This window comes from Phytophthora infestans, genomic scaffold (assembly GCF_000142945.1).
Source record: "Phytophthora infestans T30-4 supercont1.25 genomic scaffold, whole genome shotgun sequence".
Classification (NCBI taxonomy): Eukaryota; Oomycota; class Peronosporomycetes; order Peronosporales; family Peronosporaceae; genus Phytophthora; species Phytophthora infestans.
In genome coordinates this window covers 1510926-1528658 of record NW_003303734.1, presented here as the reverse complement: position 1 = coordinate 1528658, position 17733 = coordinate 1510926, and the positions used below count along the sequence as shown (strand labels likewise).

Below are 17733 nucleotides of genomic sequence, written 5' to 3'. Positions count from 1 at the left end.
CAGCGGCCAAGATAAACAAAAGGAGTACTCGGACAAACAAGGAAGAGGAAACTTAAGTATATTTGAGATTGGTGACTTAGTGTTACTAGACACGAGGAACCTACCTCTAGACACTGTTAGCTCTGTCGGCAGCAACAAGCTGAAGCACCGCTTCATCGGACCTTTTGCAGTCCTGGCCAGACATGGTGCGTCGTACACCATCGACCTTCCAAAGTCAATGACGACGCACCCGACGTTCTATGTCGGACGTCTTAAGCGGTACTTTGACCCGCAGGGGGTTGCTGACTCGCAGACCCCCCTTGACACAGCTCCTCGAAGCGAGGGCCGGTCACAGTCGTCGACGAGGGCGTCGGAGCAGGCACCCAAGCCTCGGTCGGGACGGCAAGGCTGCGGTCAAGACCGTACGCCGGAGGGGCTCCATACAAACGGACCCCGGCGCCATACGCCGAGTACGCTGAGTACGCCGGGTACGCACCATACGCGTACGTCTGGGAGTGTGCCGCAGGCGGCTCCGGACGTGGCAACAAAGCCTCGATCCGTCGGATCATGCGAAAGGCCTCGTCCAGATCGGACGAAGAGGCCCGGCGGTCCACCCGCAGGTGCAGGCTCGCGACCTCTCGCTCCACCAGGTCCAGGCGACCCGCAAGACGAGCGAGCTCGCTCTGATTCCCGGCCTGGGCGGCAGCATTACCGCCAGTCCCAAGGCCAAGTGCAATCTCAAGCACGAGGAGACGTTGACGGAGGCGGTCAACCTCAGGGTCCCGTGTCGGACCCGCAGTCGGAGCACTCGAACGAGAGTGGCTCTCGGGAGGCGCCGAGTACTCGTACTCGTACGAGGGCACCTCCGCCCCTGCTTGACCGGAATGGAGAAGTCCACTTCCACGTGGAGCGGATCCTCCAGGAGCAACGGTGTCGCGGGAAGCGACAGCTCCTCGTGAAGTGGAGGGGTTATGCCCACTCCGAGAACTCGTGGGAGCCGATTGAACGGCTCCTGATTGACTGCCCGAAGGCTGTCGCAATCTGGGAACAGAAGCGGCGGCAGCTTTATAAGTAGTCCGGGGCTTCTTGCCCGAACGGGGTACGGATGATGAATACATACCGTACCCGCGCTCATCGTGAGCGCTAGAAGCCGCGCGCTTCAGGATGTCCCTTGGCAGCATACGCTTGCTGATCAAGTGGGCAAACCTCACACGAAGATCACGCTGGTCCAGGATGTGGGACAGCTGCTGATCTTCATGGAGTTCCCATAACGCCGTGGGCGAGTACTTGAGAGTCTCCACCCACGCCCAGAACATGTCCTCACAAGAACTCCATGTGGGACAGTTCTCGGGTATAACCCAGGGGTATCCCCAAACAGGATAGAGACCACCCCGGGTCTCGGGCTTCTTACGACAAGTCGTGAAGTCCTTAATGGGAAAGCGGTGTGGCGCGAGAAGCACACACCGAGCAGCCTCCACGTTGTCGACGAACAACTGTTCTTTCTGAACAAGGGCTCGTTCATCGATGCCCCTAGAAGTGTGGCCGCCCACAAGGCCACGAGGAGCGACGAGAAGCTCTAAGAAGAGGTCAGCCCCAGAGCTCTCCTCGGGAGGCCAATACCCTCTTGATTTAATGGCAGCTCCCTGGCTGACGGGTGCCGCCACCGAACCCCCACGCACACGCTGGGCAGCTTGGAAATCCTCCTGCTGCTGGTCGAGGTCATTCGAGACCTCCCGGGGCTCAACAATGGCACCCCCCTCTTCCTCTTCTTCCTCCTTCTCCTCCTCTTCATCCGAGGAGCCGAAGAGACTCTGATAGGAGCGTCGAGTCTCTTTCTCCTCGCGGAGTGGAGACTTAGAGGCGGTACGCTTCTTTGAGGGCTTGGCGCCTTCGGCTTTAGAGGCCTTAGCGCGCGCAAGACCCTCGGCAAGCGAGAGACGTTTGCGAGGACTCCCTTCCTCATCGCCACCGGCTTTGGGAGTGCCCTTAGCCTTATCGGCCGGACTCTCAGAGCGCACAGAGGTCCTGGGACTGTGATCACCGTGATCACTAGCGGACGACTGCACGCTGTCTTCTTTGTGCTCACTGAGCACTGGGCTGTGCCCTCCCACAGAGCCCGCAGGAGCATCATGAGTGCTCTCGGACTCGGCATCGTCCTCACTGCCCGAGTTGAACTCACGTTCTACGAACCGAGGGTTCGGACGATTGTCTGAAGACGAGGGCGACGGACTGCGGGCGCCTGCTTGCGCGCTTGTCCGCAGCCGCGTCACCCCGAGGATCCGATCGCCTCGGAGGCCACCTGAGTAGGCTCCTTAAGTGCAGAGCCTTTGCCGTGAGGCTTAGTGCTCTTGGCCTGCGCCTTACCGGCTGCAGCCTTGGAGCGTGTCTTAGCACCGCTCTTAGCAGTGCCACGAAGCATGTTAACGGTCGAAGTGGAGACCTTGACGAAGAGCGCACAGGTTGCTGCTCGAGGCTCTAACTGTAAAGTGAGCCTCCGCCGCGCTCGCGCGGCCGAGTCGATGGTTTTCGACTTTGAGAATGAGAGTTTGTGACGAACATCTCTTCATTCTGATTGGTCGGTAAACCGAACCTAAGTGGGGGAGGATGTAACGGGGTACGTAGCACTAAGTGTACCCTGGTTACATGAAGTGTGACACTTCACACTTCAGGAGTATGACATGTCATACTCCGGGATATTTGGTACAAGGTACCAAGGTCATTCAAAACCAACTATTGGTTAAATGACATTGCATTTCTATAGGTAACTGATAGTTTGTATTAACCTCAAACTTAACCTACCTATAAATATACTCAGTTTACAATCTACCTTATTTAGGTCACTTCGCTCTCTTTAATTAAAGAGGGGACCTGTGAACTGCCGTTCACTGAGAGTTTGTATACTCTCGGAAGATAACTTCCTCTAGCGCAAGGTGCTGTGTGACCCCGTCACAGTTGGGCCTTTGAAATTAATATCCGAGTTATTCTTGCCCGGCTTACCGCCCCACTACAACAAGTTGCGGTATCCCTGCCAAAGTAACCGAAGGTCTTGAAGCAGAGACCGATGAAGGCCACGCAAAGCTCATGGGCGACCATCTTGCGTTTACGACACTGTGCCTGAGCTGCCTCGTCGGGAGTGGAGCATGCCGGCCTCACGCTAAAGCAGCGTATCAAATGGCCATTCACATACGCCTGTGAGCTAGGTGCAGGTCCGGGAACTCAGCCGGATCGTAGCAAAGGCGTTGCCCCTCTCGTGGAAACTGGATTCGCTCGATGGGCGCCCATCGATTATGCGCCGTCTTGTATCCACGCTCCAAGTCACGTTTGAATATCGTACGAAAATGAGAGATGTATTTGGCAACTGCAGAGTCACGGTAGAACTATCGGGCGAGTATCGAAGCCTTGGACACCCGTGTACGACATATCTTAAGTGAAGAACGTAGAGGCGACGAATTTGTCGACCGGGGAGGCGAGGTTGCCTTGGGCATCTTGGACGTCGATCCAGTGGTAAGCTGATCTTTGCATCGCTCGGGGCATAACAAGTCCGGTAACACCGCGTGCGTTGCCGCTGCACTTTCAGTCTGCTGAACGGATATCGGAGGAAGGAGCGTGAGCACGCTGCTGAAGAGAGTGGCCGCGCTCGGATTGCCGTGGTCATGTCGTTCATCTGACCCGCTCGACTGACACACCATTCGCGCATAGCAGGGACTGCATCTTTTTTTTCAGAACTTGGCAGTGGCCACACGATCGTCGCTGCGAGGGAGCTCGACACTATTCTCACGGCGCTCTAACTCCACCAGCGATGTGACACGTGCCACAATACAGTCGTTGGCGGTAAAAGACTGCCCCCCCCCAACTCTGGTGGAGGGCGCTCATGGTGTTCGTGGTCTCTGTTGGTGCGTACCGGGGACTGAAAACCAGATTGACCGATAAGCTCTCAGCCACGGAGCCCGTGAGAGATGGATAGTGACGGGTGCTGTTCCCGGACGGGTCCAATATGCGACGGGGGCACAGTCGTTAGAGGATTGCCAACGGGCGGACCGTGTCATTCCTGTTTGCGATTGGCTCAAAAACGTTTGTCTGACTGCAGCAGAATGACCGGACGAAGACGCGTGATGAGTGGCTCGCGACCCGAAAGAAGATAACAAAGTGTCGATTAAAACGAGACCTAATTACGAAAGGACGTTCGTTGTGCGAACTGTGGTGCTTACAAGTGCTGAGACGTCAGGACCAGTGTGACTTGTGCTTATCGGGTCGGACACCTCGTGAATTGTGGCGATGGAAACTTTGTGGAGTTTCAAGATGGATCAATACGCTAGTGCTAAGCAGCTGTCGATGCACTGCTTCACAACGTTGTGTGCTATCAGCGCGTGGACACTGTTGACAGCACTCCGTACCTTGCTTTGCACGCCACCAGACGGTTGCTCGCAACAACAACAAGTTGACTGATGCTTTGAGAGAAAGCAAGGGCAACGGGACGGTGTGAGTGCGACTGGCCGACGGGAAGGTCGTCACTGTCTTCAACGTCCAAATGGATCTGGCCGTCAAGTATGAAGACTTTGACAGCCCAGAACAGCTGACTGCTCTCGACATGGATCCCTACGATATGATCCTGGTCATGCCTGGGCTTGAGAAGCACAGGCCCTCGATCGACTGGCGAGGCAGAACAATCGGAGCCAGTCGCCCTGCAAAGTCCGACAGAGTATTGGTGAGTCATGTTCCCACCTCTGTCAGGACCCGGGTGCCCGCAAGGGCTGCCAGGGTACCGAAGCATCCAGCAGATGTTTGGAAGTCGTCGACGTATATGACGACTCCGAGGACGCTTCGATGGTGGCGGCGCTAGGAGGCGCTGGCCAGGTGGATAGCTTAGGTCCACAAGCGGGTAACATAGTTCCGCAGACAGCTGCAGCTGTCACAAACGCTGGTAATAGCGTTTTCAAGGTGGGTAGCAGAGTTCCACACACAGTCAACCTTAACCGAAGAGGAAGACGCGAAACTCGCTTCCTGTGTGGGTAACACAGCTCCACACGAGGTCGCTTAGACCATTACTGAAGAGGAAGACGCGGGATGCGCTTCTTGTGTGGATAACATAATTTCACACGAGGCCTTCAGTGCCTCGGATGTCGGCACCACTACATCCCCAGACGTGGGTAACGCAGTTCGACGTCACGGTCGCCGTCGACGATGACGCCGCCGCCGAAAGTCGGATTTGAACCACGCTCAGATCGGCGTCGCTTCAAGCGACTCGGAGTCCAGGGCCCGGACTCCTCCGATAGGGCCGGTGGAAGAGTGTTATCACATCTTCGATGACGAGACCGGATTACCCGTCAAAGCATCTGGTGTTCACTTGGAGCCGTTGTCAGAGGTTGCAGAGATACTGAACGTCGAGGAAATGACGGCCGAGTCTTTTCTGGCCAATTTCAAGGCTGGGGAGATTGCGAAGATGGTGCTCATAATACCAGAGGCCACTCGGAAGGAGTTACACTCCTCCTCTGTCTTAGACGAGGACGTCCTAGAAGATCTGAGCAAGCAGCGCTAGACGCGCTTGGCTTCCGATATCCCTAAGAGCCCCCACGATTCGATGTATTCTTTGGTGACGGAGTATGCGGACGTGGTGAGCAAACATCCACCGACCCAACTCCCACCGGATCGAGGCGTACGGCATGAGATCGATCTCGTACCTGGCATAACGTACTGTTTCACGAGACAATGGCCTCTTCCATACGAACAGTGCGAGGTCATCGGTACCTCCTTCGCGTCGAAAGCAAAGGCAGGCATGGCGCGGGAGTCGAAGTCCCCTCAATCGACGCTAACTTTCTGCGTTCGGAAGCCGAACGGGAAGTGGCGTCTAATTCACACATATTATAAGCTGAGCAACGTGACGGTACCGGCCCTGACACCAATCCCACGAAAGGATGTGTTGTTGAACAACATGGCCGGAAGCGTACTGTACAGTGCGCTGGATTTGGTAGACGGATACTAACAGATGACGCGCGAGAGCAACTCCCGCTCACCGCGGTGGGCACTCCAAGCGGCATGATTTGTCGTCATGCCACAGGGCTTGTCTAACGCCTCGGGGACATTCAACCGCCTGGTCACGCAACTGTTCAGGCCACTGCTCGCCTTCGTACAAACGCACTTCGACGACATCTTCGTCCATAGCCGTGCCGAGGGAGGCAAGACGGCCATGGAGGTGCATTTAAAGCACCTCCGTCAAGTGTTGATCGTGATGCGAGCGAACGAGCTCTACGTAACAACGACAAGTGCGTCTTCGCGTCACCTGAGATCGACGTTCTCGGTTGCTTCGTCAGCAACGTAGGCGATCGGGCTGACCCAGACAAGGTCCGCGCCATTGCAGCATGGCTAGCGCCCCGATCCTAGAAGGATCTTTGAAAGTGGTTGAGTTTGGCCAACTACCTTCACAAGTACAGCTCAGGGTACGTGGGCCTCGCAAAGCCCTTGTCGTGCCTCCTTTAGAAGGTCGCCGAGAGCAATACCATCAGGATGCCTTTGACAGCATCGAGGCTAGTCTCCAATAGGTTCCTGTCTTGGCCCTGCCGGACGAGACGAGGCCGTTCTGCATAGTCTGCGATGCCTTTGAATATTCCATCGGCTGTGCATTGCTGCAGGCCGACACGGCAGGACACAAACGAGTCATCTCGTTCCCGTCCAGGCAGCTCAAAGCCGCCGAGCAGAGCTACCATATAAACGACAAGGAGCTTCTGGCAATGAAGTATGCCCTTGTGAAGTTTCGGGTGCATCTTCTGGGCTCAAGCCTCGATACAGACCACGCATCCTTGCGGATGACGACGAATTCGCCTCACCTCTCCCAACGGATGGCGAGGTGGCTGTCCTTCCTCGAGGGGTACAACTTCCGCGTTGAGGGGCAAGGTTAACGTGCTTGCGGACGCCCTCTTTCGAACTACGAGTTGGCCCATATCACACGGGTGACAGCGAATCTATATGATCGGATACGCGTGGCGTATCGAGACGGTGAGGCTGTCGCGCCTATCGTCAAGCTCCTAGCAGCAGGAGCGATCGCGAAGACCGACTGGCTTTCTTCGCGACAGCGTTCCCGGCTCCATCGATATGAGTTGAAGGATGACCTCCTCTATCATCGGGTGGAGCCTAGTGAATCTCCACGGGTGGTCGTACCCAGCGACGAGGATCTGAAGTTCAACATCCTCGCGGAGGCGCACGATGCACCCTCCAGCGGCCACTTGGGTCGCGAGGAGACCTTCCTGTCAGTCTCTCAGGCCTTCTGGTGGACCCACATGTACAAGTGGGTCGCACGATACGTGAAGACATGCGAAACATGTAGGCAAGGTAAACCCGCAGGGCACGCTTCGGCACCGTTCCAGAGCCTGCCCATTCCGGCTGACTGTTGGAAGTCGATGAGTCTTGACTTCATCTTTTGGCTTCCCGCCGACGGACACGGCAACACCGGGATTTTGGTGTTTGTGTGTCGGCTGAGCAAGATCATACATCTTGTTCCAGTACCCCGTTACCGTCATAGCCGAATAGGCCGTGAGGTTGTTCGTCGATGGCGTGTTCTGCTATCACGGTCTCCCGGAGATGACTGTCTCGGACCGATACCCGCGGTTCACGGCCGCGTTTTGGAAAACGCTGTTTCCGTTACTGGTAACTCGTCTGCAGATGGCCACTGCGGACCATCCACAGACAGACAGCCAGACAGAGGGTGTCAAACGAGTGCTCGAGGACACTCTGCGCAGTGTGTGCGCGAAATCCCCACGTACGTGGTCGACGCAGCTTCCAGTTGCTGCGTTTGCGCTCAACAACGCGATGCACGCGTTTACGGGGCTCACGCCCTCTACTTGAATGGCTTCCGTCACCCCAGACTGCCTCTCACTCTTCGAGGAGACACTACATCATCTATTCTAAGTGGGGGGAGGCTCGGAAAGCTCATTCTTCCAAGGTCTCAGATGTGAGACTGGCTTCACTGCAGGAGCAAGTGGAATCCGTTGTGGATACCAAGCTGAGCAGGATCCACAGGGCTCGCGATGCCATGACAGCGGCTCAGGACAGACAGAAGGAGTACTCTGACAGACATGGAAGAGGAAACTTAAGTGTGTTTAAGGTGGGTGAATTAGTGTTATTAGACACGATGAGCCTACCGCTAGACACTGTAAGCTTTGTCGGCAGCAGCAAGCTGAATCACCGCTTCATTTTTTCATACCGTTTGCAGTCTCAGTCAGGCATGGTGGGCGTACACCATCGACCTGCCGAAGTCAATGACGACGCACTCGACGTTCTACGTTGGACGTCTTTAGTGGTACCATGATCCGCCAGGGGGTTGCTGAATCGCCGACCCACCTTGGTCCAACTTCTCGAAGCGAGGACCGGCCACAGACGTCGACAAGGGCGTCGGAGCAGGCAGCCAGGCCTCGGGCCGAACAGCAAGGCTGCGGCCAAGACCGTGCGCCGGAGGGACCAGTACGAACGGACCCTAGAGCCATACGTCGAGTACGTCGTGTACGGACCATACGCGTACGACTGCGAGTGCGCCGAATGCGGCTACGGACGTGGCAGCAGAGCCTTTACACGTCGGATCATGCGGAAGGCTTCGTCAAGATCGGACGAAGAGGTCCGCCGGTCCACCCGCAGATGCAGGCTCGAGACCTCCCGCTCCAACAGGTCCAGGCGGCCCGCAAGGCGAGCGAGCACGGCCTTATTCCCGGCCTGGGCGGCAGCATCATCGCCAGTCCCAAGTCCAAGTGCAATCTCAAGCAAGAGGACGCGCTGACGGAGGCGGTCGACCTTAAGGCCCTGCGTTGGTCCCGAAGGAGAAGCACTCGGACAAGAGTAGCGTTCCGGGGGCGCCGAGTACTCGTACTTGTACGAGGACACTTCCGGGCCCTGCTTGACCGGAACGGAGAGGTACACTACCACGTGGAGCGGGATTCCCCAGGAGCAACGGCGTCGCGATAAGCGACAGCTTCTCGTGAAGTGGAGGGGTTATGCCCACTCCGAGAGCTCATGGGAGCCGATTGAACGGCTCATAATAGACTGCCTAAAGGCCGTCGCAATCTGGGAACAGAAGCTGCGGCAGCTTCATAAATGGTCCGGGGCTTCTTGCCCGAACGGGGTACGGACGATGAACACATTCCGTACCCGCGCTCATCGTGAGCGCTGGAAGCTGCGCGCTTCAGGATGTCCCTTGGCAGCATATACTTGCTGACCAAGTGGGCGAACCAGACACGAAGATCACGCTGATGGGACAGCAGCTGATCTTCATGGAGTTCCCAAAACGTCGAGGGTTAGTACTTGAGAGACCCAACCCACGCCAAGAACATGTCCTCACGCCAGTTTCGCTTGGGACAGTTCTCGGAAAGTGCCCAGGGGTAGCCCCAGAGAGGGTAGAGACCACCTCGGTTCTCAGGCTGTTTACGACAAGTCGTGAAGTCCTTCAGAGGGATTCTGTGTGGCGCGAGAAGCACGCACCGGTCCGCCTCCAAGTTGTCTGCTCCTTCTGAACTAGGGCACGCTCGTAAACGCCCTTAGAAGTGTGGCCACCGACAAGGCCACAAGGAGCGACATGGATCTCCTGAAAGAGGTCAGCCCCAGAGCTCTCCTCGGGAGACCAATAACCTCTTGAGTTGATGGCAGCTCCCTGGCTAATGGGTGCCACCGCCGGACCCCCACGCATGCGCTGGTCAGCTTGGAAGTCCTCCTCATTCGAGGTCTCCCGGGGCTCATGGATTAGTCCCTCCTCCTCCTCTTCATCCGAGGAAGAGGTTCCGATAGGAGTACCCAGTCTCCTTCTCCTCGCGGAGCTGAGACTTTGAAGCCGTGCGCTTCTTAGAGGGCTCCACTTCTTCGGCTTTGGCGGCCTTATCTCCCCGTCTTCGCCAGCTTTGGGAGATCCGTTAGCCTTGACGGCAGGACTTTCAGAGTGCACATACGTACTGAGGCTGTGATCATCGTGATCACTAGCGAGCGAGTGCACGCTGTCGTCGTCGTGCTTACTGGGCACTGGAGGGAGCCCTTCCACGGAGCCACAGGAGCATCGTGAGTGCTTCTGAAACTGACCTCGTCCTCACTGCCCCAATTGAGCTCACGTTCAGCGAACCGCGGATTCGGAATGCAGTCTGGAAAGACCGAAGGTGACAGACTACGGCGCTTGCCTGTACGCTTGCTCGCAGCCGCGCCACCAGAAGAGCCGATCACCTCCGAGGCCGCCTTAGTAGCCTCCCGGAGTGCAGAGCCTTTGCCGCGAGGCTTAGTGCTCTTGGCTCGCCCCTTTCCGGCAGCAGCCTTGGAGCTTGTTTATCGCACTACTCTTCACAGCGCCACGGGGCATGCTGAAGGTCGAAGTGGAGACCGAGAAAAAGAGCGCTCAACCGCTGCTCGAGGCTCTAGCGGTAAAGTGAGCCTCCGCCGCGCTCGCGCAGCCAAGTCGATGTATTTCGACTTTAAGAATGAGAGTTTGTGACCTACACTTTCTCATTCTGAATGGTCGGTAAACCGAACCTAAGTGGGGGAGGATGTAACGGGGTACGTAACCCCAAGTATACTTCTAGCTACATGAAGTGTGACGCGTCGCATATCTGGTGCCAACCGTTGGCTGATGGCATAGCTTTTCTATATGTGACTTAAAGTTTGTTTATTAAGCTCAAGCTTAGCCTACCTATAAATATATTCAGTTTACAACTTACCTTAAATTGGTCACTTCGCTCCCTTAGACAAAAGGGACCTGTGAACTATTGTTCACTGAGAGTTTGTAAACTCTCGGAAGCCAACTTTCTCTAGCGCAAGGTGCTGTGTGACCCCGTCACAGTTGCCGTGACCCGAAAACAAAATTTTAGTTTAATCTCATTATTCGTGTGCCTATCTTGTGCCTTTCTATTGGCCTAAAAGCTGTAGTTAGATTTAATGATAAGTAGACGAAAGGCTGCATGTAGTAGTGAAATCAGATCGAAACCCTCGACACATGAGTTAGTCTACAGTAATGAGGTCTTATTTAGCACCAGTACGACTAGACGTGCTAAAAGGACTACGGTGATACCCTTTTGGGTTATTTACAAGTAATATTGAAGATGCTACTAGCGATCCAAAACAAAAATCGATAAAAAATGAATCTTTGCGGCCACTGTTATTGACATCTCGCCGAATCTCAGGTTTATAAAGGTCGAGCAAAAAAAATCTGAAACATACCTGAAGTGCTGATTCGTAAGTGGGCCAGACTGGTACGTTTCGATCTCGTCCTCAACATTGTATGCCATACACCAATTCTCACAGCAACTTGCTGTCCTGTGGTGGAATTAGCCCAACCGGATTAGTGAAGGTGAACGATATTAATATGTGGAGGGAGGCTTCATACGGAACGTGCGGTGGAGCTTCGCCAATTGGCTGTGGTGGCACTGAAATCACCTCAGACGAACTTTCGAAGGAGTAAAAGTGATGAGAATGTATGTGGAGGAGAGTTCTATACCGTATGGTAATGCCAATTTCACGCGAGGCTTTGCTCTTGACAAGCAAGCAAGGATGCTTTCTGCTTGGGGGCGCTGTACGTGTTTTTATGACAGAAAAACGCGGTGGCCATCATAAATCTGCGTCAGTGACGTCGTCGCGTCGATTACTCACAATGTCCCAAGAGAACCCGCGGGTTGGCGTAACCCTCACAAAAATCAACATAAATAGAGCGGGTCTGCGACCCAAGTATCATTGCCAGCGAGCACATTTTGCAGTCTCACAATTCAATCTCCCTGCAACCCGCAAGAGTCTATAATCTCACAATGGCCCGTACATACCTCATCGGTGGCAACTGGAAGTGCAACGGCACGGTACAGTCCGTCAAGGACCTGTGTGCTCTGCTCAACAAGGTGGAGATCACTTCCGACAAGGTGGAAGTGATTGTGTCGCCCCCGGCGCTACACATTGACCTGGCCAAGTCGCTGTTGCAGAAGAAGATCGCTGTGAGTGCGCAGAACGTTAGTCTGACTGGCACGGGCGCCTACACGGGCGAGATCGCGGCCGAGCAGCTTGTGGACTTCGGTCTGGAGTGGACCATCACGGGTCACTCGGAGCGTCGCGCCTATTACAACGAGACGGACGAGATCGTGGCCAAAAAGACTAAGCGCGCGCTGGACTTGGGCCTTAAGGTCATTTTCTGCATTGGTGAGTCGCTTGAGGAGCGCGAGGGCAACAAGACGATGGACGTGCTCATCCGTCAGACGCAGGCCCTGGCTAACATTGTCACTGAGGCTGACTGGGCCCGTATTGTCATCGCCTATGAGCCTGTGTGGGCCATTGGCACGGGTGTTGTCGCCACTCCCGCCCAGGTCCAGGAGGCCCACAAGGACCTGCGTGGGTGGATTGCTGGCAAGGTGTCCCCTGAAGTCGCCGAGAACGTCCGCATCATCTACGGCGGCTCTGTGAAGGGTGACAACTGTGAGGAGCTCATTGCTCTGGCCGATGTTGACGGCTTCCTAGTGGGCGGTGCCGCGCTCAAGCCTGAGTTCGAGAAGATCATCAAGAGCGCTTTCTAAGTGCAAAACTTCACTTTTGGTGGCCTAGTAATGCGTTAATACAACAATTCCCGAACATCCATAACAAAATTAGATGAATTAGTACTACCACACAATATTTTAGACTCTTTCTTATTTAAAAAAACTACTAGAGATTCCTCAAGGATATTTTTACAATAATAGTACTAAGATAGTACTTCAAAGGTACGGTAGTAGTAGTAGTTTTTCGACAATTTCACCAAAAACATAACATTTGATGATCCGAGTTGCATTACCGGTATTGGATGTTCCTGGTTGTAATGATGAAGTAGAGTTTTCATAAATGCTTGGATCTAACTGTAGTAGAATTCGAGCTAGGAAGTTGTACAGATTGCCCAGTGTTGAATGCCTATAGTATCGCAGTCAGTAATGCCGTCGAGATCATCGCGATACCGGCCGTCACAAGGCCCGAAAGCTTGATCGAAGAAGCTGCACTGGCAGCCTTAACTGCTGCGCTGGCCGCATCCTCGTTCGGCAGGGTGATCGACTGGTCCGAGTAGCTGCAGTCACCATTGTTCGGGATGTGGAGATTCAACGCCTTAGCGTCCTCCTTCATATCATTGAGCATGCCCACGAACCAATCCTCCAAATATGTGTCGCCCCTATCTTCGTCGTCTCCACTCAGAGCTTTGATCACTTTATCCGTGGCTCGAAGTCCGATCAATGGTAGATTCGACGACGTTGTGGCGTATGAGAAAAATACATCCCCAGTAATCGACTTGTCCGATGTGAAGAGATCTGATAGTGGTACACTCTTGCCACCTACATTCAAAGTCCCCGAAAAGACACCCCACGATTTCATGTAGCTGGTGAAGGTATCGATAGGATCGAGACAGATGCCCATGGTATCGGCACCGTTAGTTCCGAATCCGATTGTGACTTTTTTGCCGTCCGTGTTGGTGAAGGCGTTGCCAGCAAATGCATCGCACATTTGGTCGTTCGGGATTTCAGCCAGATTCATGAGAGACGATACCTCCTCGTCCGACTCGATAAAGGTGAAGGAGTTGTAAATGGAGTAGCCGCACATCTCTTTGGTTGAAGCACTCTTAAGATTTGTGAACGTCCTTTCACTGCACGCAATGTTGGCGCCAAGTTCAGCGAGTTTAATCACAAACTCACCAAGTGAATCGCCGAACAGCGTCTTCACTTCGTCGAGGAAGTCGTCACAGCAGCCTCCAGTACTGCTCAGAGCGTCCATGATATTGTCGGTCATCACGGACTTGACACACGGCATGATGGTATTCTCAGTCATGGTGCACATACTCGACCATCCGTCGTTGGTGCCAAGCTCGCCATCGAAGTTCTCGAGAGCGGAGAAGCAGCTCTTGACGGACGAGGAGCTGGCCACCGACGTGTAGATAGCCTTGGGGTCGACGGCGGCAACGCACTTGGACAACCATGGAAGAGCAGTGTCGATCTCCTTGAACACAGTGGAGAAGTCGATCGGGGAGAGATCGGTTTCAGTCCAAGAGGCCAGGGATTTGTTAAAGGTACTGCTGGAGTCGAGCAGAGTCTTGCAGGTTGAGGCCTTAGCAGCATTGTGGGCACTGATCGCGACGAGGAGCACTAGGAGCGCGCGGAAACGAGAAGCATACAAGCGCATCGGTGGTCAAGCTGGTTTGGTTGTTGCCGTGGGAGGAAAGTTGCAAACTAATTTTGCAAGAGATGCATGCTCACTACTATTTGCATTTTGCATAAGAATGTCTTGGAGGCGATATCTATAGCAATCCCACAGCATGAAATCACTTTTGTCAAACTACCTCTCCTTCAAAGTATTGGCGTGATCTCAGGCTTGCTATGAATAACTTTTACTTAAACAGTAAACAAGCCCCAAGAATAGTATCGGTAGCCAGGTCCCGCGAGACTATTTTGATCATGAAAATTGCTTCCACATTGAGTGCGCTAAAAATGGATTACTATTGCTTAACCTATTTTTAGCAAGCTTTTAGATGACTCATTCCTCCAACACCGGCAGCAATCGATGCGAGTAAAAGTAATCAAATAAACTAACAAAGAAAACAGGCGCCATGTATTTCAAGACGTTTGCTGCAACACCTCCATCACCTTCCTCCTACGCTTCCGTTGTCTCTTGCACAGGCCGCTCGATCGTCGGCTGTTCCACAACTTCATCCTCTCGGTCAGCGTCGTCCTCACGGTGACGGAATCTCGGGTTCTCCTCCTCTTTATTTTCGTCTCGGGGTGAGTCAGGGCGTCGCTGGCGACTGGCAGGCGGTTCGTCAGCCGCCGTGCCGTCATCTCTAGGCCTCTTGACATGGGCTGAACGACGGAAGTGGTGGCCATCGGCTGTGGCGTCATCTCCACGTCCATAGCCACCACGCCCGGCGTCGTAGTCGTCCTTGGAGCGTCTATCGTCTCGTACTTGGCCTCCCGACAGGCCGCGACCGAACTGACGGCCCTCACGGAAGCCGCCGTCCATCTCGCAGCGCACCACACGGTTGTCGAGCTTGGTCTCGCTCAAAAACTGCGAACAAGCCTCAGCCTCAACGTGTGCACTGTACTCGACAAAGCAGAAGCCACATGGTGTCTTCTTGAAGCGGTCGAGGCCCATTATGACGCGCTTCACGTGCCCCACGCGGCTGAATAGCTCGTAAATCTGCGCCTCGGATGTGAAGAACGACAGGTTGCCCACGTACAACGTACTGGAGCGCTCCATGGCGCGCTGCTGCTCAGCGAACGACGAGAACGTTTTGCGGTCCCAGTACTGACGCTGCGACGGTCCGCGTGCCAGACGCTGCTCCTCATCTGCCACCTCCGCGTAAAGCTCCGCCATTATGCTTGGTGGATAGAAACTCTAAATGAAGGATCATGTATGTAATAAATTGCTGTAAAACACACAAATGAAATTTGACTTTGGATACCTAAGTGAAATATGACATTACGGTTTTACTATTGGGTTTTCAGAGCATGCCAGTCGTTATGCCTATGGTGGCGACAACTTGTAGTCCACGCACTAATAGTCTTGATACTGTCCATTGTTGTGAATGGTGCAGCGACTGGGAGCTCGATCTCACTGCTGGGACAGCGTCGGACGCAGCGTCGCAAGAGCGGATTGCAGTGGTCAGCACTGTGCGTAAATTGTAGCTCTCCAACTCGCAGGATGGAATACTGGAGACCATACTGGTGAGGAAAGCCAAACACGAGCTATCGGAGCAAAAAGCCGTTGTGGAAGTCGCGCCGGACAGCGCATCACTACCGCACACGTCGGTGACGTTGCTGCTTAGCGCCGAGAGCTCCGCGATTTGCGCAGACGTGCAGTCAGCCGCGTCCGTCACGGAGATAAAGGCCAGAGCCACAACACAGGACAGGAGGAGCGAGGTGAGGTTGTGGTGGAGCGGCATCGACTGTAGTCAAGCAGAATTGGCCCGGCTTCTCGCTAGTATGACGCAAATTGGGTACTGCAACTGAGTGAAAGGGGTTCACTGAAGCTCACTATGGGTCGGAATGTTGACTGATTACTTGATCAAGAAACGGCAACTTGTTTTTTTGTTGCACCAAAACTCAAAGCTTTATCGGATGCAACAGGACACAGTATCCAGCAGAGAGCACGAGGCAAAGATAACGAAAAACGTGCAAATTATTAAGTTCATTATATGAATACACATCACCAGGTCTACATCGTTCTCCAACAGTTACCTCATCGAGTCGTCATCCAGATCAAGAGGAGGAGACTGACGCCATGCAACACCAACGCAATTGTATTCGCACCAGTATGAACAGGGGTTGCACCGCTGCTGCCGCTAGTACTTGAGGTGGCAGCGGTTTGTGCCGCCAATGTGGCGAAGATGCCACTGTGCAACTCATTGTCAGAAACCGTTCTCGACGCCTTTTCGAGCTCTGGAAATGTGTAAGACGAAATTCGCCGGACACAGAGATCTCGTTGTCCGCGACAAACTGAACAAACCTGTGCATAAGAATGTCTTCTGCAGCCGAACTGCGCCTTATAGCAGACTTCTGCATTCTCATAGCAAGGAGGGTTCCTTTCACGAAGCGCTTCCAGATCGGTAGGCAACTTTTGCATGTGATTCGTCGACTCGTCCGCCAGTGCGTTATACAGTGCGATCGTCTGTTCTGTACGTGCAATGTTGGCCTCGAGCGACGACGGACTCTCCCAGAACGGAATGCTAGTTACATTATTCAATCCAAGTGTCTTGTCTTGGTCGTATGAGTGGAACTCGATGTTGCCAGCTTTGCAGAATATGTTAAAGTTCTTATAATATTTGCTCGAGGCTTTCTGAACGTTGTCAATCGCTGAGGAACTTGATGATCCAGATCCCGAATTTAAACGTGTATCCATACTTGTCGCATTAATTTCTGTGATCCCCACTAGTTGATCAATCGACAGAAAACCCAAAATCTTATATGAAAATGTGCACTTCACTCCATCAGGATCCGTCCCAAGCGGACACAGTCCACCAGGGTATTGCTCACGACACGATTCGCTTTTCCGGTTTTTCCAGCTCGACGTCACGCAACTATTTGGGTACGAGAACCATACTGTATCATAATACGGCGCCACCATATCCGCTGAGAAAGCTTGGGCCCCCACGCATGGTCCAATATTTGGCTGTCCATCAAGTCCATTGAACTGTTTGCATTCGGGTGGATGTTGTCTACTCGAGCTACTGTCAGAGCTCGTGTCTCCATTGTCCTGAACGTCTGCATAGGCGCATTCTCCGTCCTCCATCGCCACAAAGGGACAAAATTCCGGGTACATATATTTCTGTTCCTGATACTCAGCCAATGCAACGTTAGGTTGCACGATCTGCACCTCTAGGAACGTAATAACGCTCACGTTGTTTTTGCGCTCACAGTTCACCGATTCGTCCGTTGGATCGGAGCCACGGTCGATACAGTCGCGTTGTAAGTACATGAGTGCTCCCTCGATACTGGATGTGGTGATAGAGTCCATTGTGGCTCGATATCGCTCATCAAACGTGAGATTTCCACTGGAAGACACGGAGTCCGGGATGCCAGACACATAAACCTGATTGTCGTCGTCCCAAACGGGAGCATACGTCTCTACACGAGCCTGGTAAGACGTCACCGTTCGCATCGCCCACGAATCAACCCCATACAGCGATACCAAAAGCAACAGCGGCAGCGTGTACATGCCCGCGACACTTATAGCGACAGGAAGCATGGAACCGAGCTGTTGGCACTTTCCAATAAATGACCTCCCGTGCTTATCCAACCAGAATTCCATTTTCGT

At 53.9% G+C, this 17733-nt stretch overlaps 4 protein-coding genes across 4 annotated transcripts; 1 reads left to right on the top strand and 3 right to left on the bottom strand.

Moving 5' to 3' along the window:
• Positions 1-11700: 11700 nt before the first annotated feature.
• On the top strand, positions 11701-12557 carry PITG_13116 (triosephosphate isomerase; the record flags this gene model as incomplete). Its single annotated transcript, XM_002900595.1, has 1 exon — positions 11701-12557. The coding sequence occupies one exon, from the start codon at positions 11733-11735 to the stop codon at positions 12483-12485; it is 753 nt and encodes a 250-aa protein (XP_002900641.1).
• Positions 12558-12852: 295 nt separating this feature from the next.
• On the bottom strand, positions 12853-14106 carry PITG_13115 (uncharacterized protein; the record flags this gene model as incomplete). Its single annotated transcript, XM_002900594.1, has 1 exon — positions 12853-14106. One exon carries the CDS (start codon positions 14104-14106, stop codon positions 12853-12855), a length of 1254 nt encoding a protein of 417 aa, XP_002900640.1.
• Positions 14107-14574: 468 nt separating this feature from the next.
• PITG_13114 (elicitin-like protein) lies at positions 14575-15862 on the bottom strand (the record flags this gene model as incomplete). The annotated part of the gene is made up of 2 exons (XM_002900593.1): positions 14575-15315; positions 15536-15862. 2 exons carry the CDS (start codon positions 15860-15862, stop codon positions 14575-14577), a joined length of 1068 nt encoding a protein of 355 aa, XP_002900639.1.
• A 399-nt stretch (positions 15863-16261) lies between these two features.
• On the bottom strand, positions 16262-17664 carry PITG_13113 (uncharacterized protein; the record flags this gene model as incomplete). Its single annotated transcript, XM_002900592.1, has 2 exons — positions 16262-16312; positions 16426-17664. 2 exons carry the CDS (start codon positions 17662-17664, stop codon positions 16262-16264), a joined length of 1290 nt encoding a protein of 429 aa, XP_002900638.1.
• Positions 17665-17733: the final 69 nt, after the last annotated feature.